We start from the raw sequence: 26,449 nt of genomic DNA on the forward strand, positions 1-26,449 counted from the left end.
ACTCCGTTGAACAGATTTCGGGCTCATCCCACCAACTTTGGCCACTTCTGCAGTCGTTAATCTGGGATCCATTTCGATGCTCCTCTTGACAGCCCTTTTTGTCCTCTCCGATGGACCAGGATGACCCGGATGTTGCTCAGTTGTTTCCTTGCCATGTTTCCTGAACTGCATGATGATTCTGTTGACTGTCGAAAGCGAAATTTGCCGTTGACTTATTACACCATCTGCTTGACCAACTATCCTTCCTCCAACAAAATCTGACAATTCGAGAGAACCTTGAGTTCTAGGCGTGTTGTAGCACAAGATAATTAGTGTGCAGACCATTTTCATTTATATACTGCTCTGTGAACACAAATTAGTTAGCATAAATCAGGTGTCTATTTACTTGTGACCACTCAGTGTATAATATTTACATTTTACAGCCATTTTATTTACAATACTGTGTTGCTTTGTTTACCATGCTATGCTGTGAAAAAGTTACAGAGTAAATAGAAATCTAACTATGCTCAAAATATGGGAAAGAAAATGCACATAAATACATACAGGTGCATCCATGTAAAAAAATATAAAAATTGCTGATCTACTTTTTGCTTCAGTAATTACTCTAAAATAATATTCTTCTCAGAAACTGGCAATGAAAGTATCAGAAAATGGACAAGTGATTTTATGTATTACTGCAACTTACACAATACAATAATGATAAAATTATATTAGTAACAACTATGCAATTCACTACTCAAAAGGTTATGTTGAAACAAAAGTAGTGGTTTGAATTTTGTATTCGATACTAAGTTCCATTTTCTAGAATTCACTATGCTATATATTCAAATAAATGCAAATAACAACACATCTTACATATAAAAATTAAGTTTTTTTAAGATGTTAATCATTGAACTACAACTTTAATCAGAGCATGCATCAGTAAGAAAAAACTTAATTCACCTCAAGACAAAAAATGTGAGGAATAAAATTCTGATGATCAAAGCAACTTACCAATAGCCTGCAGGAATAAGAGCTTGTTTCCAATCGGATGCTGAGGTAAGATACCCGATCTTTTCTACTGTCATACATCCTAATAGAGAATCACATTTTCTTTATATTAATAATTAATCATTTTGACGCCAACTTCTACCTTTTAGTCTAATATAAAGTGATGAGGAAATAAAAAGAACTGACAACAAAGATTACACCTTAAAAAAAAAAACTATATCCTGCATATATAATAGATATTATCTATTATACATTCATCACTTAATACTGTGGTTCTCAAACCTTTTGTCTCAGGATCCATTTGCAAACACTGATTGCCTGTCATAACCCAGTAAATAGCTTTACTACAAAAACATATGACGTAGTTAAACACACATACAAAAATAAACTTTATCCATTTTAAAAGTGAGTCTTTCACACATTCTACAACTCACGGATTGAGAAATTTTGACTAAAGGTATATAATATCATACCACCTATTTTCTTTTCTCAGATTGATTTTCTGTGGAAGTAATGAATCAAGATTAATGCCATGCAATGCATCAGGTAGATTTTATTTCAAGTGTCAATGTGTAATCAAAGATTAAAACATAAATTTCTAGTAATATTCAAATAAAAGCCTTTGAATAAACTTCAGTAATATTCAATAACCTGCCACTATAAGCTTTTCTTCCACAAGGATAATCCACAAAATTCCACAGGGAGGCTAAAAACAGAAGTTGACGTGCCAATTGATCAGAAATGTGAAATGGAAAAGAAGTCTGAGGGAACTTGCATATAGTGCTAGGAATGTGCCTAACAGGGTGAACCATTCACCTTGTTTCACATATCATAAGAGCACAAATCTCATTATTGCATGTTGAGATTTAAGGTTGACAATAAACATGCCACATGATCTGTGCTTGATGATTTGTACAAAGGACCAATATTTTTTAGTGAAATGTGTGAATTTCAATAAATCCATAGATTTTTAACATCCCTGAAAAACAAAATTTTCTCAAGATGTAAAACACTGAAGTATAAATGTAATAAAAAGAACAAGCAAACACTGTATTCTGTAATCCTACAGATTTTGTGCAAATTTAACAACACGAAACTTCAAAACATCCAAGGTAACAACTTCCCAAGCATACACAAAAACATTCACAAGATGAAAGTCCATTTCAGATGTAATTGCATTGGTAGATTTTGGCTTACCTAACCACTAATGAAGGGAAGAAAATGGAGAACAAACCCAGCTTACCATAAAATATTCTTTTCCTATGGAAAAAAAATTACTTGAAAAAATTTTCAAGGTGCTTTAGGAACATCTGTGCATGCTCATTAAGTATTGAATAGAAAACTAAAGTGAATAAGAGGCTGAGTAGAATCCTGATATGAACACTGACAGTCCAAAATAAACAAATATCTTCAAGTAAAGCATATGAAATTAATTCCAATAAGGCCCGGTCAAATCAACAGTCAATATGAAAAATTATAATAATCTGGATAGGAAGCCTCCTACAGGGCAGAGAGGAACAAACCTTCTGCATATGAATATTAGCCACTATTTATATATTAAGAACAGCACACAACAGACAGTGAGTTAACTAATGAACAAAAGAGGATAATGAGGGATCTGAGAATGAATATGAATGTGGAAGAAACAAGTATCTAAAAGTAGTCACCAAAGACAACAAATGACACCAACTGATTATTCACTGAAGTTACACAAATCCTCCATCTTAAGATGAAAAACAACTAGAAAATGGTTCAATATCATCCAATTATAATGCTGTTATTCACTTGTTTGTATTTGAGTGATCTGCAAGAAGAAATGAGTGCTAAACTAAAGAAACATGTTACAGAACGGAAGTAGATTATAAAAACTGGAAAAGTCTGCATCTCCAAGACCTTTTGACCTAAACAAAAATAAACCACTAGTGCACAAAGAGCTAAGATCACATCCACAAAGAAGTAAAAAGTGGGGAGTTGAGAAATAAGCTGAATTACTAAGGTTTAAGAATGGGCTGATGTGTGATTTCAGTATCTTAAAGCAGGAGTTGTCTTGAGAATGTTACTAGAAAGCATAAAAAGGGAGGGAGTGACCAAGCTAAGTGTGTAATCAAAGTTTGCCATGATAGGGGAGGAAGAAACCAGTGTTTAAAAAACACAAACAAAGAGTCAAGAGAACTTACTAACAAACTAATTAAATTTTTTTATATATAGGTCTTTTCTATGACTAAAATTTAATCCAATTTTATATTAGTTTGAATGTTGAATTTTTTAAATAGCCGTTTCATTTTAAAATTTTAATGTCATCTGTTACAGCATACAAGTTGTCAGAAAAACTATATTGCTATTCCATATTAAACATTTAAGATTGCATTGAAACAAGGTATGGTGTTTTCTGATAAGCATGTGAATTCCATTCACACATGTCCAGCTTTTGTGGGGCTGCTGCACATAAATGTGAAAATAAACACTGATGTGGATCCATATTAAATTTCTTAAATTCAACTTTACTATAATAATTTTCCAAAAGAAAACCTTGGTCACATTCCTTAAAACAATGAACCACACTGACAATCACCTGACTGTCAGGGTCAGAGACTGTTAACAAACCTGATTCCTTAACAAAGCTTAAGGACTGAAAAAAAAAAAGAGAAACTAAGAGAGACAACTGTTTCAAAAAAATATATTAACCAGGAATACATTATCAGAAAAATATGTAGTGTTTTACCTGCTTAATATTTCTCTTATCAACAAATGTGAAAAATGTTTAAATAAAAAATTAGGAAGTAGGAATGAGAGCACCAAAAAGTAAAGAAAAGTAATATGTATGTGTGTTTTATTAAAGCAAAGCCACATCGAGCTATCTGCTGTGTCCACCAAATGGAATCGAACCCATAATTTTAGCATAGTAAATCTGAAGACTTACCACTGTTCCACCTTAAGTAATGCATCTAAGGACACAGAATAATAGCACATACAAAGCAAACAATGTCCTATAACTATTAAAATTTAACTGGCTACTAGGAAAAGAGGGGCTTACATTAACGCCCTTTGCTACTTGATCTGAATACAATGAGATAAACTTTCAAACTGAAGACAAAGTAGACAATACTCTATCATTTTACATCATTTGATATATTGAAACTTTGCCTTTCTATTGGTAATAAATAATATACTATTCAATGTCAGAAAGAATTATTGGCAATTTGCCTAGACTTTGCCCAAGTAATATCTATAATATAATAAGTAATATACATTAAGTTCCACACTTCAGAGAGAAAAGATAAATAAATTAGAGAAGAGAAAAGATCCAGAGGAAAAATGTATTGATTCAAATACTAGAGGAGAATTAAGATTTTTATAAATATTTCCTTATAAAATTAAGAGCTTAAAACTTTTAGCTTTAATACCGAGGAAAGAGAAATGGTCTAGATAGAGAGAAAAATACACAAAAACTTAACAATTGAGGATAAAAGGCTATTTCACTTTAGTTGAACAAGAAAAACTGGCTAAAATGAGAAAGATTCACAAAGGAATAAAGTTTGAACTGGAAGTGAAATAGTCAATACTCTGTACAGAAAACAATGTAATATAATATATCACTTGATAGATTAGAACCTTGGCTTTCTATTGGTTATACATAATATAATATTAAACGTCAGAAAGAACTACTGGCAAGTTCTGTAAGTGAGGATATGACAAGTAGGCATGGCAAATGGGGTCTGATTTTCTATTCTATGGCTCTGTAACCATTTAAGATTGAAGGCTGTAAAAATCATGATTTTCCTGAGTGATGACAAAATTATCATGAGTAATTTACATTAAGTTTCATACTTCTTGGAGGGGTGGTAAATAAAGTATAGAAAAGGAGATACCTAGAGAGCAAATATCACAATTCTCACACTAGGTGAAATTGAGGATTTTCTTCTAATATTTTCTTATACAATTAAGAACTTAAAACTTATATAATGTTAAAATTTGGATTATTAGCTATGTTTTTATGCCAAGCTTATTTATAAACTATGAGTAGAAAGTAGTTTAATTAAATTTTGAATGTTGCCTATTAAAACCTCCTCTCACCCCACACACACACACACACAAAATGATGCGCATTCTGAAAGAGTTAAGGAAATTATGAAACTCGATAAAAAAAAGTAAATTGTCTGTCATAAAGAAAACTGAATGATCCACAAAGAAAGAAGCTATAAATTAAACAAAATGTACAAAGAAACAAAAGCCAAAGAATATGATTAGAAGGAGGAATTTCTTACAAGAACTAGATTATCAAAACCAGAGAAAATTTGCATGCTCCTGGAAGAAGAATTAAAACAATTATGTCTTAAGAAATCATAAAAGACTATGGCAAGGACAACAACCTCCCCCCTCCCCTTAACATACTTGGTCTAGGAAGAACGGGACTGAGGAAAAGTGACAATAAGCTATATGTACACAGTTCTTAATCAAAGTGTTATAAATCTGTTGCACAAATACTTTGATATATTTAACAGTAAAAAATTAATTAAAGACATAAAAGAAACAATTAGTTGGGTAGACATCCTGATGAAAACGTGGAGTTCTATATTTGTGATTGGAGATCTCACAACTCTAACAAAAAAAAAAGTTCCAAAAAAAAGAGTTTACATATTTGAATGCAATATTAAACATTAATCTAGCAGAACACTTCATAACGATTAATTCGAATAGTCAATTTTTTGTTTTAAAAGATTTTATGCTAAAATGTCAACAAAATTATACTAGTTTAGGCATAGCTATACTAGTATTTATGCCATGAGTTCTAAGTGTTTCACATAGTGCTAAAATGACAAATAACTACTTTTTCTAAAACATTAATTAGTGAAAAGTAGCTTTTAATAACAATTTGTGAATGTTTTCTTTCAAACATTAAATTTTTTTTTTCCTGAATTACTTTAATAATTTCTACAAATAATTCAATTATAAAAAACAACTACTCATTATCTCAAAATAAAACAGATCAAAGCTAATTATTCTTATATTTTACACAAATTTAACCAAAAAGTTCATAATGTTATGCATGAAGAACATAAGGAAATACCAAAACTTTCAGGTAAATAGCTTGAAATACTCCTTTCCATTAAATCTGCCATTTAATGATTACTTAAGTAAACTAGGTATCTTTCAAGCATTTTTTATAGTCAAAACTACACCCATTATAACTTTAAAAAGCACATGGGGTCACAAAATAAGGTAATGAAAACTAAGTCTCAACCCAATCACTTTCAAAAAGTCAGATCATCCTTCCTAAGAAGCAAATGGTAAATGAGTAACATATTTAGTATTGTAAAATAAAAGTTTTAAAACATTTATCAGTCAAACCTTACTCACATATAAGAACTAGTTTATCATCTAGCATTCAATAAAAAACTTAATTACACTCAAAGAATTATCCCAATAATGTTTACAGGTTTACAATAATTTAATTTTCAAAAATTAAGAAAACTGGTTTATTCTTTACTTAAAAACTGGAACTTTACCTATTAAGACAGTTAAGCTTCTTGAATCTACTCCATTCTGCCAAGACTTCCTAACCCACTTAGGTGCAATCCCATCTTGGTCAACATAAATACATCGATCCAACAAAAATCCATCATCTTTAACAACCTAATATAAATATTAGTAATTGTGTAATAAGTTACAAAATCACAAACATTTCCTATAAAGCAATTATTATTTAATTTTAAATACTTAAATAATAAAAAAAAAGGATTTATCTTATTGATGTCTTAACAAATGTATAAATGGTTGTCAACTATTGTTTAACTGATATCATTGAAAAAATTAACATTTTTTGCTACTTCCAGCTTCATGGACAGTAAATTTATGGACAACTGACAACCCTACATCAGAGTCTTAAGATTTTAAATGAACATTTTCTTTCTTTTATTGTGTGGATACACATCAATATATTTATATCTGTTTATCATAATTTTGTTTAACCTTTCAGATATGTATTTATACTATTTCATACACACAAATATATTGTATCTACTGAAAATACATAGATTGTGGGTTAATTTACAAAAATTTCTTATCATAATCACATTAATGCTAAATGCATTCAAAGACATTTAACACATTGCACTAAAATTTTTCATAGTAATACTTTTAAGCTTACCAAGGAAGTCCAGTGAAATAACCCGATATTAAAACCATTTGAAAATGACACTTCTGACCATATCAAAAACTGTGATGCTTAGTTCATACGTTTCAGCTAAACACTACATTTGAAGAACAGTGAATTAATCGAAAGCGCTCAAGTTTTGGGTCTCGTTTGAAAACCATTTGAACAACAAGGCAACTGTTTCACACATTATATTACTGAGACATGAACCAATCATATGCTTATGTTCATATGGCATTTTTGCTTTTCACTCTTTTAGTTCTCCATTATTTTACAATATTCAGAAGTAATCTTAATATGCTCTAGGTCAGAGCTGTTCAAGTGGTGGTGTGCAGGCCTCATCCAACCCCCAAATATTGGAAGGATATTATTATTTAAAACTTAACTTTGTAAAACAGTTAAAAACAACAACACTTCTTTCACAATCTTAAGGAGGCAAAGTATTATTCACATATTACTTGCATATTTCCATATGGAATGATGGATGGACAGGAATGTTCTAGTATTCAAAGAGAATTACAGAATCTAAGACTCTAGTGTGTTAATTAGCAATCAAACTTGTGAGTGGATTGTTAAATTACAAATCCACCTCTCAATTGCTTGAGAGTGGATAGCCCTGCTTAGAAGTATGAAGAAACTCATCTAACAACATAGGGGTACTTTACTTAAAAGAAGTTCACCAAAATTTATCTTGTCAATCAACTGCTTACCAATCTTACTTTAATTTCAACTTAGATCCTGTTACATGTATAAAACATTTACATAAATTTAGGTGTAAGTTCTTAAACAACTACTTTCAGTCATTTAAGTTCTGCAAAGCCACTGTTAGAATTCTTTTTTTTTGTATAAATCATAGAGAAAATGATGAAAACATTATAAGAAGTAAAAATACTATCACTTGGCCAAATACACTAATTTTATTTATGACTGTATACACCTAAATCTACATGTCATTAAGTCTAAATGCTATAAGAAAAAACAACAACTAAAACCCAAAAGACTAAGCTCTATCATTACATTATTAGTTCAGTTACACTACTTTTTGATAATGAGTGTGTTTAAAATATAAAAGGCTGCTTTATCTTTCCTTTCTAAGTATTATTTTTAGTGAACTCTCTACCTTTTTTGGACTTATCATGTTTCTTTTCTGGCTTTTGCAGAATATTTAACATAATTTTCATTACTTTCTGTAGTCAGCTCTTTTTTCTTTTTGTTACAGGAGATAATTAAGAGTTGTTAGGTTTCTAAGACATACCACATACTATATTTAACACATTGTTTTCTATGCATTACATATTGTTACATTTTCATGGACAATTCAGGTATTATTTCAATTTTTTGCATCTTCATAAAATTCAGTTTTTGCTTGTAGTACAGGAAAATAACTGCTAGAATTTTGACAAAAATTATTTATTATTATTATAATTTTATCCTAAACTGTTTTACATTGTTATCTTAATATACATATTTAAGACTAATCTAAATCTCCTAATCTGAATGAACGTCATGAGATATTAATGACGTTACTGCTGAAGATATTGTTAACAACAAAGGTATGCAAACAATGATGTAACAATGCATTATATTCTTTACAAGTAGAAAGTTAAGAAATGTATAATTAGCTATAATGATTGTCAGGTTGCTTTTTAGTTTTGCTCTATGTATAAAGCTTACTCTGATTGGAAGATAATATTAATTTTGGGGAGAAGCTCATAAGATTAACTACATATTTTAAACTTGCAATTTACATATATTTACACAGAACACTTCATTCCTGCAGTCACTCTAAAAATTAAAGTACACAGTACCTCTTGATCCACACAGTCAGCATGTTCTGTACAATATACCTTCTTATCCACTTGAAACACTGCTCCCAAGTTTCTGGCACACATGAAATGATAGTTTGCTGGACACCCACGAATACAACACCCTACTGTAGCACCAGCAATACTGCACACATCACATCGCTACAGAACCATAGAAAACATACAAACTACATTCTCAGAAAGCTACCAAACTAATGTTGGGGCTGTCATAACAGAATGAGAATTTTGACAGTAAATTTTACTTTCTACAATAGAAAGAATAAAAATGTTAAATTTGTTTAGTAAATTTATTAATGTTATATTTTACATTTATGTGCAGCATTGTGACAAATCTTTGTGTTTTATTTTTCACAAATCAACATTTAAAAAAAGTAATCTCAGCAAAGTTTCATCATCATTACCAAAAAGCATAATGCATGAAAAGCTTTGGTCAAAAACCAATCCAGAATGATTGAACTGACTCATTATCATCACAATATATAAATGATCAGAACAGAAATCCTTAAACTAACTAATATTCTCAGGTCTTGTATTAAATTACAGATTTTATAATCTTAACTGAGAAGTATTAGTGAGAAAATATTTATTGTTCCTTTGAGATTTTAACCTCTACTTTTTATACTATATATGTAGTAAAACTTTCTAGCTTCAGCTTTCCAAAACTACATCAAGTGTTAAAAATTCCAAATGTTTGTAATTATAATAGATTTATCCAATTTAAAATTATTTTTAAACATCTGGCATATGGAGGAATTTTGTAACACCTTTATTATTATTATTCTTTATTGTATGTAAATGTTAATGGATTCAATTTAAAGAAAAGTGAAAAAAATTATAAAACTTATTTAAAAACAAAGTACAAATAAAAACCTATTTTACCTAATTTGACAAGATTGAGCTTCTTTACCATTTCTAGAAAATCCTCTTCCACACAGCTAGTTATATTTTATATGTAAGCATTACAAGTGTTACTGTGAACCTACCAACAAACGACTTCGTGAAATGGCAGCATGCACATTCTGAAGGGATCCATCAACTTCTTCAAATACTTCAGCTGACCAAAGAGCACAGTTGATGTGAACCCAATCATCTTGGCCACAATATATTAGTCGTCCAGATTCCTGAAACATCATGTTAACTTACAGATACACATAGAACACACACACACAGTTTTTCACTGTAAAAGACCACAAAGATAGTGGGTTAAACTTATCAATACCAATATATCATAGAGAAAAAGGATTATATTCTGTTTAATATAACAAAAATATACAAGGGTTAATTTATGTATTAATAAACATTTAAAATTATTTTCTGTAATCATTATTTAGTGAACAATTCACAAGCATGTAAGTTTACACATAAATTATGTAAGGAATTCACACTGTCAGAACTATACAAGGCTGCAAAAGTAGCTGCAAATTTTGTAGCCATCTCCAGATGTATAAAACCACTAGTGAAAAGTATTAAAACGGACACAACTACAACTAAGCACTTGAGCTGTAAAACAATGTTTAACACCTGCCACATGAGCCAGCCCAACAGGTTTTTAGTACTAAGCCTAGGATGGTCAACAGTGGGGTTATTCCAGAAACCAGTGATTTAAGGTTGTTTTAATACATCTTGCTGAATGACACTCGGCAAAACTTCACACAACTTCTAAAAAAAATTATAAATAAATATTAATGAAAATATGACATGATGACATCTGTATGGATTATACTAGGGTGGTACTATAATGGGCATTATACCATCCTTCTTATATTTACTCTTCATTGAAGAAATGGCATTTTTAATTTGAGAATTGCTAGGGACATCATCTTGTAATGCATCGTGCATCGGTTTCAACACTGCATCTTCGCTTTTAGTTTCACAAAATATTAAAACTAATTATTTCTTTTTGAAGGTAATGATACTACTGAGCCCGTTTTTCAATGTTTAGCTATCATTACAGTAATAAATTGATGATTCTCCAATTCAGCTGGTATGTCAAATCAATTGGGATATCCTTGATTAAATTCTTCCCTCCTCTGACCTGGACCCATGGTTTAACTTAGTCACTACACTTAAACCATCACATTACCAACCATATCTAGAACATTTCAATCATATTTAATTGCTACATCATTTTAATTTATATTTAGAAGTTAACTTCTCAATGTTGGCTCTCTTGATCTTAGGTCTGATCCAGCAACCTAAACCTCAAAAATAGTGCCAAATGTCTTTGTTTTATCTAATCATAACAACCCAAACCTTTCTGGAATGTCTCTTTTTTTTTTAATCTACATCAAGATGCCGGGCTGGCTCATGTGGCATATGTTAATATGGTAAAATACATCACACTACGTAATAATGTTGAAACAAACAAAAAAAAACCTTAGTAGTCCCATAAATGTTACCTATTAAAATTCTAAAAAAATTCCCAGCTCTTAAAGTTAGATTATTTCTATTCTGTGTATTTTATGACCATAAATTAAATAAAAAATTTTCTTCAATCTGTCTCAAAATATCTCAATATTTATTATTATGGAACAATCACTGTGATAATGCTAAAATGTGAAAGCACAGCATAGTTATTCTCTACCAGTTATTTCAGTTCTGAAAAATAAATATTTTATTACATTTTTTAATAACAGATAGAAAATGAAAATATTGAAAAATCTATAAGTTAAAAAGTTTTCATTTTTAAACCAAACAAAAAAATATCTTTTAGAACTTGTGTAATATGTCTCTGAAAAATAACTAATTTTTGCAAACATTGTAGATACTGTCTGAACACAATATGATAGCTTTCCAAATCACAAATACTAAATTCAAAGCAAGAATTATGATTATTGTTTTCAAGGAAGATGATCAATATGGTTTTCAAAATTTGTAAAGAATCTGCAAGCTAAAATTAATTAACATCCTTGCTAAAAAGCCTAAGTATCTGTGACTAACATTTAAACATGTAGCAAAAAAAAAGGTTAATTTAAGATAATATTTAAATGATTTAGCTGAAAATTCTTTAATCTTTTTATAGTTTTAAAGGAAATAACTTTTTTCTGAATTTCAAATATACTAGCCATACAAACTTACTTATTTTGTCCACACACAAAATATGTTTTGAGACTTATAAACAAAAACTGTTTTTAAAATAGGAGGCACATTGCAACTAGACATACTTGGGATTAGTTAGCAGTTTTCAACTAAGTATGTGTGTGTGTGTGTGTTGATGTATTAACATAAAACAAGTTCGTTAATAAGAAGTTCATGCCATGAAATCTCTTCCTAAAATTCCCATCTTCCGACTTAGTTCAGTTCTGCCTGAATCCTCAGTGTTTAAAAGATGCTAAACATCCAATATAAATCTCCTATTATTGCTTAGCTTCACCCCTTCCTCTAAATTGTAAACTATATTTAAAGATCAAACAGTGGCCTAAGGTGGAATGTCTTTGTATAAACAATGCTTTTAGAGATTTTCAGAGGCTTATAGAATAGCAGTTTTAAATATACAAAACCTAAAATAGTTTCTGATGAGCATTTTGTTTGTTTCTCTAACTGTTTTTTTTTTTTCAGATACAGATAAAAATAACAGTTCCAGGATTTAAAAAATTTAAATCTATTCTTAGAATATGACACTTCTATACTGCTTCACTGTATTACTGAGGAATAACAGATGAAATAAATTTTAAATTTTATGTCATCAGTTTTTACTTAAATTTAAACCTATCTGTTAGGATAACTCAAATAAAAGTTTACCAAGTATATATGACTTATTAAAGCTGTTATTTCATACTCATATAAGAATATACAGAAAATATCATTGTTTTCACTAATGTGACACATTGTTTACAAAATTTTATTCAGCTTTCAAAGCAAACTAACTTTGTTACATAAAGAACTCAACTATAATATATTGAATAAAAAGCAAGAAACAGAAAAAAACTACTTATGGTTTAAAAAGAAATAAAAAATTCAATAAAATAAAGGTTAAATAACGTGAAATATAGCTACCACCAATTAATTTCATCAAACTTGTCTATTGATAAAGATCTAAGTCAAAAAACCAACAGGCCTTAGGGATTTATAAGGTTACAATTAATTTGTAAAAAACAAACTCATAGTTAATGTGCATGTATCAGAATTCACTTTCATTGAGACTTTTAATTCATAAACTTTAGTAAAAATAGTTTCCAATACATTTTTTACTGCAATTAGAATAATTATCCATAAACAACTTTACATCATTGTCTTTGTTTAGACATTATGGAAGCAGAGAGCTAACTGCTATTATCTTGGTGCAGCAACATTGTGTTTCCGTAATACACTTTGCATTTTATAAAAACTGATATTTAAACATCTATCTAGCCAGATAAATATTGCATATTTCACACTGAATTTCCAACCTCATTCAAATGACAGACACCAGTAACAGTGTAATTGCAGCAGAGATCAAATTTAATAAAAAAACAGGCATTGTTAGGAAATAAAAACAAAATTCACATACCTTTCAAAAATTAAAAAATATAATTACAATTACGGATTTTATGAGGACAGGGATGCAAGGGGGTGGGTGTGGGGATGGTTGCCATGAAACCTGATAAGTGTAGTGAATGTTGGTATAATAAGCCTAAAGTAAAGGTGTAGCGTGGGATCATCAAGTCTACAGCCAAGTGATTAAAAAAGTTAAATTTTTTCTGAATTAAACTATTTTCTGTTATATCACCAATGCTTTTAATAAAATACAAAACCTCTTTAATCAACAGAGACTCTTAAATTAAGAAATCAACAAATATTTTTCCAGACTAACAACAATATTAGGTTATTCTTTTGTTACTAAGAAACATGATGTAATAGTCATTGTTGTAATGTAGTGTTACCAAAACATACTGGCTTTTCTATATATTAGAAATTGTTAAGCTACCTGATTTTCACCAATAATTATTCTATGAATACACCACAAAATCATTTCATGAATGATCCTAATTTTGACTGACTCACAAAAGAATTTACTGACGTTTGACTGCCTCGACTGCACTTTTCTGCTCTTTGCTGGTCAAGCTTGATTTTGCAAAATTTATTTATTTCAATTAACTATAAAATGTGAGGTTAGGGTATATTATGGGGTGAGGGTGGTAGTACTTGCCCCATCATTTTTGATGGGCCATATGTTAGTTATTAATTAATACCCACAATGTGTGTCATTTTTCATAAACTTAACTGTTAACAGTAACTATAATGCATAGAGAACAGAACATGTAATGATTGCATTACAATGTTTCCTGATAAATTTCAAACACGTATGCAGTGCATCTATAGATAGTGTTTCAGTCTAACTTAAAAACTACAGTCAAATTATATGTATGTCACTGTATCAGCATACATTAAATTCAATTGATGAACATTTTCCATAAGCATACAGCAAATATCAATCTAGGATTAAATAATACTTGATACAAAACTAAATGATTAACCGAGTTAATCTAGCAGTATAATTAAAAAAACAAAAAAACTGTTCTTATTCAATTTTGTAAAAGACAATCTAACATATAAACAACAAGTTACAATGTTAAATTATTAACTTACAGCAGGTTCAGCATCTCCATATTGTGAACAAAGGACACACTTGCGAGGATCACAAGATGGCCCCATTTCTTTTTGATCTCCACCTAATTATAAAAACATACATAAAAGTATAACATTCATACAATGTTGCATACCAATAAGATCTATTTTTGTATCCAATCCACATCAAAATCTGGGTTCTTATGTTATTACTATTATTTTTCATCAATACTTATCAATTCCAATTACTCAGTTTAAAACACATTTGATAATTTAATAAATGACCTAACATGGACAAAATATTATATATTTTCACTTAGTATTACGTAATAAATTTTTTGGAGACAATTTTGAGAGAACTGAAACAAAATTTCAATGAAAAAGAAAATACCTACTAGTTAAAGCTGGGTGATTAAACACACTTAGTATATTACCTATGAGAATAATTACATCAATTAGTGACATGTGTAACACCATTAAGAAGTTAACCTGTATTAACCTGTTTAAGTATGACTAGCTCTAGCTAGGTAGGAAGCAATGAAAAGTAAATACAAAATACTGGCTGTCTTCACATGCTGATTAAACACTGCCTCAAACAGTAAACTTCTAGTTGTTTGATTTAATGTAAAATGCAAATGTATTAATCATTTAATGTATTCTTTCTAAAATTTCCTCTGCATTAAAACTTCTTGTTTAAAACATTTTTATACTTATGAGGTTGTTAGTCATTTTCAAAATTTTTCATGCTGATGATGGAATTAGAAAAGAAGTCAGAAATATCTCTAATAAAAAAATTTCTTTTATATTACCACAATTTTAATATTTCTGATACTTTGACCTTATAAAACAATTTAATCTCTGATAAGAGGTCATCTGTTACCTTCACAAGTTTTCTTGCCAAATATTAAATGCTGTACTGTTTTTCTTTTTATCACTGAATTATATATTATTTACTATATACTGTTAACCTATGTACATGAACATGACTCCTATTTAATTATGACTAACTAGCTGGATAAGAAGCACTGGAAAGAAAAGATTATTAGTTTTATTACATGAAATCTAAGAACAGTTAAGTATATTTAGTTTTAGTAGTCTTGTGAAAATTTGTAGGGAGAAACCCAAGGAACAGTATTAATCATATTTATAGTTTTTTTATATGTTTCATACTACATTGCATACATATTTTCATTTACAAAAGTTTAATACTAAAAAATACCTTAATTTTAAATTGTTGTACTTAATACACACACATACATACATATATATATATAAATAAAGCAGTAGCTAAGAACAAGCAGATTATTCTCAGGTTAAAATAATCAGTTACTACTTATTTTATAACACTGAATATAGGTAACAATATACATTCTGAATTTCTGATAGCACATTGGCCCACTGTAATCACCAGAATGTTACTTACAGTCTAATACAAGTTTTAACATTAAGCACAGTCTAGTTCTCAAATTTTGATAATATATATATATATATCACTTTCAAGCCCATGATTTAATATTATCATAAACACCAAAAGTAAAAACCTCTTTTTTCTTTTTTGATACGTGTATGTGAGATGTTTTCTAGTATTACCACAAATATTAAGAAAACAGGTACTATAGTAATGTGTGTATACAGATATCTCTCATGTACCTTTTAGTTTTCTCAGCTTTCCTGGTTGGATCAATGGTTCTCTGACTGCTCGACTAAGATACTGAGCATACATATGATCAAGATGTGGTGGAACAACAGCTTCAGGAAGTACTCCTTCAGGTACTTCAGGTGCACTATGTACACCCCAAAGCTTAAACATTTGTATCTTGAACCATGGAAATACCTTCTCCATTTGCTAAATAACAACAAAGTTCAAAGAATACTTATTATAAATTAAAGAAAGTGTACCAAAAAAAACAAACCTACATCATTTAGACAAAAAATTTAAAACATTAATCCACTTACTTTCATTATTGCTCACTTTTTATACATGAAATTCATGTTTTTAAGAAGTATACTGTACATTTTTTTGGATATTATTATATGGTAATTTTCTCAAAATATAAACTGCTTTTTTGTGATATAGAATTGACAGCTTATGATACTTCTCAGGTGCTTCAAATTGATAATAGAGAGTTTAAAAGTTAACAGTTGCATTTTCTATTTTATATGAAACAAATTCCATTTACACATTCCTCCAGGGAATTAGAGTACTCATAAAAATCCCAGTGTCTTTATTGAACTATAATTAACTTTTATTATAATTTTACCCCAAAATGATCCTCCCATAGAGGAAGGATTCAAGTCCATCCAAATTACAACCCTCAAAGCTAGCTATGTTTTAGCAGAAAAGTTTACTTGTCCAACTCATCACCACAAAAATAGTTAATCAGACTTGAACATGTACATAAACATTTCATCTGTATGTTTAAATAAACTTCCACCTAGGGTGTAATTTGATGATGTAACAATATCTCAAGTAAAAAAGAAGCATGTCCAGGAAGTCTATTCTATTTCATGAGGAGACATGACAATAATACATCTTAGTGAAAAATAATATAAAATTTCATTTAAGCTTAAAATAGTTCTGAATTTCAGATCCTTGTCAATAATGAAATAAAAAGGACAAAAATCCTAGGTTAACAATATTTTGCCACAACTGATAAACATGCTATAAGTTAATATGTTTAAATTAAGAGAAAAATCTAAAGATTCATCTAACACTCTTGAAATAAAAACAAAAAAAGCTGTTGACTTTTACTTATGTAATGATATGAAAACAATAGATATTCTGTCCATTCACAATTACTGAGTAGAATATGTGAAAAGTAGTGAACATATGCTACAAAAGCTGTAACATATAAAACAAAACAGCATACAACATATGAAAACAAAATTACATTAAACCACCTTTTACAATTAGAACCATTTAAAGCTTCACTGAGTGACAAAATCATTCAGGAAACTAGCACCAATTCTAAGCTACTCAAGATATGGGCTTTTACAAAAGCTAACATGTTCTAATAGTTCTAAAGGTGTTATTATTTTATCTTTCTGGAAAGCACAGTGAATTTTGTCCTTTCAATCTCAACAAAATTAAGTAATACAACCAACCCCTATTCGAACTTCAAAGTGGCTATCTGAAAGTGCAGCACACAAATAGCCATTGAAGAACTTTATAAAGAAAATAAAAAAATGCAAAAATAATTATCTCACAAACATTTTTAAAAGTACCCTTAAGGCCCATTAAATTATATGGGAAAATATGATCAATAAAGCTAGAAAACACTTTTAAACCTTGTCATAATGTCCAATAAAATCTAAGAATTCTAACAGCAGCAAAAACAAAAGAACCACAGATACAAGATTGGCTATGACTGTAAATTTTTTTTTTACCCAGTCCCATAAAAATGAGATTATCAGATGCTATGAAAAAAACAGTCAGAATTCATGAGGAACAGAGATAATGAGAAAGTCTGAAAATCTGGAAAAACAAAGAAATAAAATTTGAAGCACAGTTTATGTAGTTATAACTTTCACTCACTTATACCTAACGAGATCACAGATAATAAAATCACAAATAATTTGATAACATGATACTACAATCATCAGTTTTGCTGAAGTGAAATTGTAATATTAAATTCAGTGGGTTTTTGTAAACTACTATGCTCCTTCATCCAAAATAAAAAACATATACAGATAAAGGATTCAAAGTTATTCACATGGACTTATTCATGGCTATTAAATATCTATGTGAATAAAGCTTGTATGAGTAGACACAAAACCTATCTCACGCAATTCCAACATAAGTTTGAAGCAAATCACCAAATTTCACTACAAAAATGTACATGAGCAGGCTAATAATTACCTTTGCAAAGAGATTTCTTACTTCGAAGATTTTTTGATGGCTTCTACTGTTGCACGCTTGGAACACTCTAATTATATCATCACAGAATTCTTGCTGAAGAGAAGAAAATTAAATTAATATTATTACTTGTAATTTATAATGCAAATATTATAATTTTAAAAGAAAAAATAAATTAATCAAAACATCTTAAGTTTAAATTGCTATATTATCAGTATAGTTCTGTTAAAGGCAAATTTCTTCAAAGTTCAGAAGACAATTTTAATTCAGAAAAGTTTAATAATAATATAATAAAAGCTTAAGCATTTATTTTAAATTTTACTTTGCCTTGCTTTCACAAATAAGCATATCCACAATGTATAGTTACAATCTGTATATCCATTCAATTTGCCCCTGCCAACCCTGTAGCCTGCGACTAAAACTCTGAGCCTCTTGTTGCAATTAAATTCAAGTGTGTCAATTTTCAAGTGCAGATGTTGCCTAAAATTGACTGCTGGGATGATTACATTACAGTGCTTTCTCACATGAAGTTCTACTGTTATAAACACATGTAAGACAAAAATTTTGGCAATTTTCAACAAAGGGATAACTGAAGTATTGAACTATATTGGTAAAGCAATTTCATTAAACACTAACTAGTGAAATCAAAAAGTTAATATTAGCATCTAACTGATCATATGAACCAAACTACCACGAATAACCAGCTATATTGGCTATATCCAATATCTATAAAATGGCACAAGTTTGTAACCTAAGTTTGAAATTCTCATATTTGTAACCAATGTGGAATTAGTGTTCATAATTAAAAATAACATACCTATACAGTCTTTAACATAAAGCACTGTTTCAGTTAGTTTACAATAATTTGGATTCTTTCTGCAGATGTCTCTTAACTCTTTCTATATGGGATCAGTCATTTTTACTGACCTTGTAACCATGAGGTAACCGTGAAAGCATCCATAAAATAAATTTTAACATGGTATAGGCAGCATGAAATTTGGTAAACTTTTAGTAAACATTACAAACAGTTTTTAAGAAAGTATTTTTACTAAAGATTTAGCCATGAATATATATATATTCAGAATGTTGGCTGATCCAAATGCAAAGTGGTTTCATGTTAAGATTAAAAATAATTTTCTTCATCTGAAAAATCTCAAGTTTCATTTCTGTAATTTCTAAAACCTCCTAAATAATTTTTTTTCCGTAAAATTTTAAATATTTTTTATTTACTCATACGAAATAAATCTAAATTACCCTTTTTTCTTTCTAGAATAACTTCAAATTGTGGCATGAAACTACATTTGTTTATCCTAAATAGCTTTAAACTCATAACAGTATACACCCATTTATACCTAAATTTTATTGTTTTATTGCCCTAGGAATGGTGTCTAATGAATATTCATGCCATAAAATTTGTAAATCACTTGGTGAACATGTAGCTCATGTTACCCTATCGAATTACGTAACAGATGGGCTACTAGCGAGTTGAGAGCGAGCATACCTCACAATAAATTATTATTAATCTTACCTAAACTAACCTAAAAAGTTCTAATTACTAGATTTTAGTTATTTTTATAATAATAAATAAAGAATACACTCAAAAGACAAGAAAAAAAATACCTAGGTCGTCTTTCTTTCTGCTGTCAATTGTCGATGACACTTAACCCTATTTTTTATACTAATAGAACTACTGCACTAAATACATTTTTTAAATAAACAATGCACTAAAGAACAAGGAATACTAAAATGCAAAAAGCAGATAATGTTCCATAACTATCAATGTTTCTAGCTTTCCAACTATGTGACAAGAGCCATTAAAATGTCAGCTAAGCTGGTCCATGCGTTTTTTGTGAGAATAAAGTTTAAACTGGAAGCAAAATAGACAATTCTCTGTATAGAAAACAATGTAGTATATGTGTCATTTGATAGATTAAAACCTTGGCTTCTTATTGGTTATAATTCATATAGTATTAAACATCAGAAAGAAGTACTGGCAATTTTTGAAACAGAATGTGACAAGTGGGCATGGTAAGAGGGGTCTGATTTTCTAAACAAGATTGAAGGATATAAAAATTATGATTTGCCTCAGCATTGACAACATGATAATGAGTAATTTACATTAAATTTTGTACTTCTTGGAGGACTGGTAAATAAGTTAGAGAAGATGGGATGCCTAAAGCAAAAATGTCAATTCTCACACTAGGGGGAATTCAGGATTTTTTTAAATATTGCCTTATAAAATTAAGAACTTATAACTTACGTATTATTAAAATTTGGATTATTAGTTATGTTTTTATGCCAAAGTTATTCCTATACCATGATAAGAAAGCAGTTTAATTACATTTTGAATATAACTCACTAAAACCCTGTGACATGAGCAGAAAAAAAATGCCCACAGTGAAAGTGTTAAATAATTTATATTTGTTTAAAAAATGCACAGAATAATAACATGCACAAAGCAAGCAATGTTCTAGAGCTCTTATAATTCAAACTGGCTTTCTAACTAAGGCATAAGTACCTTAAAATAATTCCCTTAGCTACTTGATCTGAACTTCTTGAAAGAAAATTCAATCTAAAGACGAAATAGCTAAAACTCTGTACTGAGAACAGTGTAGCATTATACATCATTCAGTAAATTAACACCTTGTCTTTCTATTAGTTATAAACAATATTATAGAAAATGTCAGAATGAATTATCATCAATCTGTGAAAGAGAGGATGTAACTAACTGGCCTCAGTAAGTCAGAGAGGGGTGCTTAAAAAAATGTGAGGATGGACAATATGTAGGGAATAAATGTTATAATTCTCATAAAAAGAGGAGATTGAGGATTTATTTAAATTTTTTATTACGAAATCATAACTTGTATATATAAAATTTGATTTAGTAACTACATTTTGATGCCAAATTTAATCATATACATTGATAATAAATAAGTTTAATCAAATTTTCAATGTAACTCTATAAAAGGTCTTGAAATGTTTGCTTTGACCTACCTATAGCGAGAGGGTTAAATACTTTAGCAGCAACATTCACTTATATAAAACACAACTGTATAATAACATTTAACTGGGTTTTTAAGAAGTCACCTTTATCTCACATACTTACAACAGTCTGGTAGCCCCCACTTTCTAACTTGATTTTTATTGAAGTCAAATCTTTTGGCTGACTCCCTGCAAGATACACCAATATTAAGACATTTTCTTTTTTAAAAAAATTATATTTCTATAAAACAAAAGTTTTATAGTTTATTACTATCAAGAAAACAAAACACAAGTTCTCAGCTAATTTGACTCTTTTGTTAAATGACACAACTTATTTAATCGTAATATTACTGATAAAATTTATACACCAAAAACTACTAATTACATTTTAACTATAGATTACTAGCAAACTGCTTTATGTTAAGTTTAGGTTTTACCAGGTGTATCATAATTTTCACACAAAAATTGTTATGACTATGTACTGTATTCAGTTTTCTTAATTTGTACATACTGAAATAGAAGTAAACAACTGAAAAATTATTCATCACATCTAGGAAAGGTAGATGAGATTTTAAGAATTTCAATTTTTAGTGGTAATTTCTTCATGAAAACAGGAATCAGAAGTTTGATAAAAATCAGTGAAACAAATAAGTGCAAAGTTAACAAAATACAAATTAACTAGGTGTTACAAAAATAAATATGAAGCCTGATCTATCAATCAAAAATATTTAAAATACATAGCTTAAATGCAAAATGCCTAAACCTACTTGACATAAACCCAGGGGTGTCAGCTGAGGACATATTATTTAACACCATAAAACAACTTATTTTCAATTTAATCTTGTTCAACCACATACATTTCCATGTGTTCAAATTTGTTTAAACAACTTTTAATGCTGTAAAGCACTAAAGCAGTAAGCTGTAACTAAAGAGTATTGCTAAAAAATAAATCTGAAAGCATGTTATTCAAGTTAACCATTATACACAAATTCATTTTGAACAAAAACATGACATTCACAATAGCCCTCAGCTAAAGCTCATGAAGTGTTAATTTATTTCCAAGTTGTACTGTAGTTTACTTATTTCAATATAATGAACAACAAAAGCTTTGCTGATCCAAGAGTTTTCTTTCTTTTATTTGGAAATTCCAAATCAACTTGTAAGCTTGTATTTATAACTTAAAGATTTACATATGTATTTTAATAGAAAACTGAGAGTCAAAATTAAGTATTTTCCAGTAATTAACTTATTAATTAACACATAAACAAGACTCAGCTGATCCACCCACACTGCCTACGCTAGTGTTGGGCAATTGGTTAACCATTTAGTTGATTTTAGTTGATGAATGATAAAGAAACTTACTTATTACTAAACTTTGTCACTTTACTCATTAGAGACAAAGGATTGTTTTATTTACTTTGTAAAAAATACTGCTTGTTTATTTATTGACTAAAATCAACTAAATGGTTAACCAATCACTAGCCTACATCTCGGCTCTGTACCCATTTTTTAGTGTATTTTCACCATAATTTAAGTAAGTTATGTACATCATATTTTTATATTATATTTAACTGCAAAAGCAAATATAAGAACATCATTGTACTGTTTTGTTTTCTACTAAATGACATCAAGCTAGATGAGACATAAATTTTATAATATATGTGATTTTCTCTCAATACTGACACACACACACACACACACACACATAGAGTACAAGACTTTTAGGAGTTATGATAATATTTTATATATATATATATATAATGTAATTTCATGCTTTTGGAATACATTTAACTTCTTATTGAATCATTTTGGTCAGTCTTACTCTCACATATTGAAGAACTCTAACAAATTTTCCACATTTTCTTGTTGAAAATCTATATTTCCATTCTTTAATATCCTTTTGAAGAAATTTTAATGTCAGATATGAAAATTTTATAGTCATTTCAAATTGAAAAAATAATAAGAGAGGTCAAATTAAGACTTTTTTTTAAAATGGAGAATTAACTTTTGGGGAATACCCTTGAAATCTAAATATCCAGCAAAAGCACTAAAATTACTCAAATTTATAATGTTTTAGCTATAACAAAGTAAAACCACTGCTGAGAAATAATTTCAACCATCCCATCTATTCATTTTTTAAATAAATCAGGAAACATGATCATTATTAGATCTGATATGCAACTGACTGAACATTCAGCTTATGCTTGTAGATGGACAGTTGGTAAAGATGGCATCTTTCTTGTTCATGATTCTTCAATTTAAAATGAAGTTAATGCAACAAGATCAGTCTGGCATTAATGCTGTATATTTATTACCAATAAGAGCAGTTTCCAGGGCTACTTTAGTGAATGAAATCACTTGATATGATAAGATGAATTACCAAATCCCACACATATATATATATCCAATAAGACTGAAGTCCAGTGAACAAACAGGTCTTTCCATCAAGTCAATCTCCTCTTCTTCAAGGAAAGTGTGGACTAGTTCAGCATAGTAAGACAGATGTAATCACTAATTTGGTTGAAGTCAGAGCCAACTGCACCAATATATAACATCATAAAGGACCACAAGATGCAATCTCTTTAATGTATTGTTCTGGTAATACCATTCTGCAGGATACAAGAATCAAAAATACTAATTCTTGCTCTCACCATACTTTTCCATCACATATGAATAACGTTCCTATGTTAAAATGGCACTGAAATTAGATCCAGATTTTCTTCAATTGTGAATATGTGTTTTATGTGGTTGGAGAACAAGGCATGATTAATCTTTAAAAAGAATATTGCTCCACAAGTCATTGGTCCACTGGATGAGTTGTCATCACCACTGCAAGTGACATATTTTGTTCTTGTTGTGAGAAAAGTGAACCTTATTAGGCACCTGGTATACATTTCAGTCTCAGAATGTTTTTACACATTTGCACACATACACTGACATGGCATCCAACTGTAGGTGCAATCATCTCATTCAGTTTCAGAGCAGGTACACTTCACTTGCACTGAGCCACAATGAACAGACAACAACCATCTGCTTATAAAGTGGATGGTGGTCTGCCTTAATAGTTATTCTAGCAACTGTATCATTGGCTTGGAAGTAGTTTCCTATTATACTAACAGTATTCTGTTAGTCACGTGTAGCCAACATGCAACAGTACTTTATGAGTTAAAGTTCCAAACATCGTTTGGTATGTATAATCATAGTTCACAAACAATTCAGAGCAAGTTAAACTCTTCATGTAAATCAAATCTGTATGAGACCATTACATACATGGATATATATATATATATATATGTAGCACAAGCTGTATGATCAATCAGAGTATGACTGATTATCAGATATCTAACCTGCATGACAATAAAGTATAATAGGTGAATGACTGTTTAATAACAGTGGTTTTCCTTTTTCATACCAATATTTTGAAATATGGTTTTCTTAACAGTCATGATGTGTGTGTAAATATTTATGTGTGGGTATATATATAATTATCACACACACACACACACACATGGCTGTATATATTGTGTTTAAAATGTTTCACATTGTATGCAAAATCATGAATTAAGAGACAAATTTAACTCACAAAATTGAAGTGATTTACTAGATACCTTAGACTGAAACATTGACAAACTAGTTCAAGATGACAAAGTCCTTATATCAGTTTCAAATAATACCGTGAATAAGCTAAATGAAATATACAACAAGTAATTTCTGAAAACTATCAACTATGTTCAGTGATTATATGGTTTCATTATGTGTAACTTACATGCACCACAGTAGCTGTAGCAGCATGAACCAGTTAATTAATAAAGCTCTTCTGAAAAATACTACCTTGGGCAGTCTAGCACAAGAGAAATGATCCAACACAACAATTCAGTAAATTTTTTAACAAGACTAGGATACTTACAAAAAAAATTGTTATACATTAATTTTATCATCACACTTATATCACTAAAATATGTACAAAACTAAGCATAAAACCTAAGATGAAAAGCATTGTTCACAATTATGTTTCATTGCAAACAAATTGCCATGACTTTTAACAATTAAGTCTTCTAACTATATTATACTATAAAGAATAACACATTTAGTCTTCATTTCATTTTCAATTATAATGATTTGCCTTTCATACTGTAGCATGAAAGCTAACACAGTCCAAACTATCTTCATAAAAATATATTTAACCCTAAAAAAGAAAATAGCTTATAACTGTTTAGAATGAAAAGCTTACAATAACAATAATTTAATACTGATACGGGCTCAGTCCTTAGGACCAGCCTCATAACCATTTTGTGCTTGATATAATTCCAAGCTATAACTTTTAAATTAGTAAGCATATCTTCATGAAATTTTGCAGATTATCAATAAACACTACAAGGCTTTCGTATGCAAAATATCAGATTTCCTTATAAAGTTTTAAGATTTTTTAAGTAATGTTTTTCTCGTGCCTTTTTTCTTTTTGCATGTTGACTATCCAACATGCAAATTCTTTTATGCATCAGAAAATTTTCTAATTTCACATGCAAAATCTTTATAACAACCAGATAATTATCAAATGTTTCTTAAGAAAAACTTTATATTTTATCTCTTATTTTAACTAATTAATCTCTGTATGGGTTTGGTCGATTTGACCAATCTCCTAACCACCATAAAAAATAAGGAAATAAATATAAATTATGTTTTTTTTGTTCTAAAATGATACAAATTATAATACAAAAACATAAATGTATAATCTAAATTGCTTAAATCTCATAACAATATACATATATATATTTATTATTTTTATTATATTGACCTTCCAGTTATGTCTGGCTAACATTACAGAAGTTCCAATGATGTGGTGCATGTGCACTCATATTATCATATTTAAGAATATAAAACTGACCTTTAGGCTTTACAAGGTGACCTGTCTTGGCTGTGTTTTGGTGAACTAGTATTTTTTTAAGTAGTCACATTTCAGTTATAATACATTATATATTTATATACATTATTACAATTTACAAGTTCTTAACCCGATAAACACCGGCTACTAGCTTTGAGTAGCCAGTGCAAGTCTTGCTATCTTTCATTCCAACAATAAAACTAGTGGATGAA

The 26,449-nt window shown here is 29.4% G+C and overlaps 1 protein-coding gene across 5 annotated transcripts in view; it reads right to left on the reverse strand.

The window, feature by feature from the left end:
- Nucleotides 1-26,449, reverse strand: part of LOC106457262 — a 126,869-nt gene that overhangs the window by 30,590 nt on the left and 69,830 nt on the right. For all 5 annotated transcript variants that reach the window (XR_002610154.1, XM_022383337.1, XM_022383327.1 and 2 more), the window contains 8 exons: nt 21,480-21,544; nt 18,377-18,469; nt 16,168-16,363; nt 14,539-14,621; nt 9,954-10,091; nt 8,953-9,111; nt 6,498-6,624; nt 994-1,072 (listed from right to left, as the gene is read on the reverse strand). Coding sequence is in view for 4 of the 5 variants with exons in the window: in XM_022383337.1 (XP_022239045.1) it covers nt 994-1,072; nt 6,498-6,624; nt 8,953-9,111; nt 9,954-10,091; nt 14,539-14,621; nt 16,168-16,363; nt 18,377-18,469; nt 21,480-21,544 (940 nt within the window). In the remaining variant the exon portion in view is untranslated. The remainder of the gene's footprint in view (nt 1-993; nt 1,073-6,497; nt 6,625-8,952; nt 9,112-9,953; nt 10,092-14,538; nt 14,622-16,167; nt 16,364-18,376; nt 18,470-21,479; nt 21,545-26,449) is intronic.

Source organism: Limulus polyphemus, unplaced genomic scaffold (assembly GCF_000517525.1).
Source record: "Limulus polyphemus unplaced genomic scaffold, Limulus_polyphemus-2.1.2 Scaffold15, whole genome shotgun sequence".
Taxonomy (NCBI): domain Eukaryota; kingdom Metazoa; phylum Arthropoda; class Merostomata; order Xiphosura; family Limulidae; genus Limulus; species Limulus polyphemus.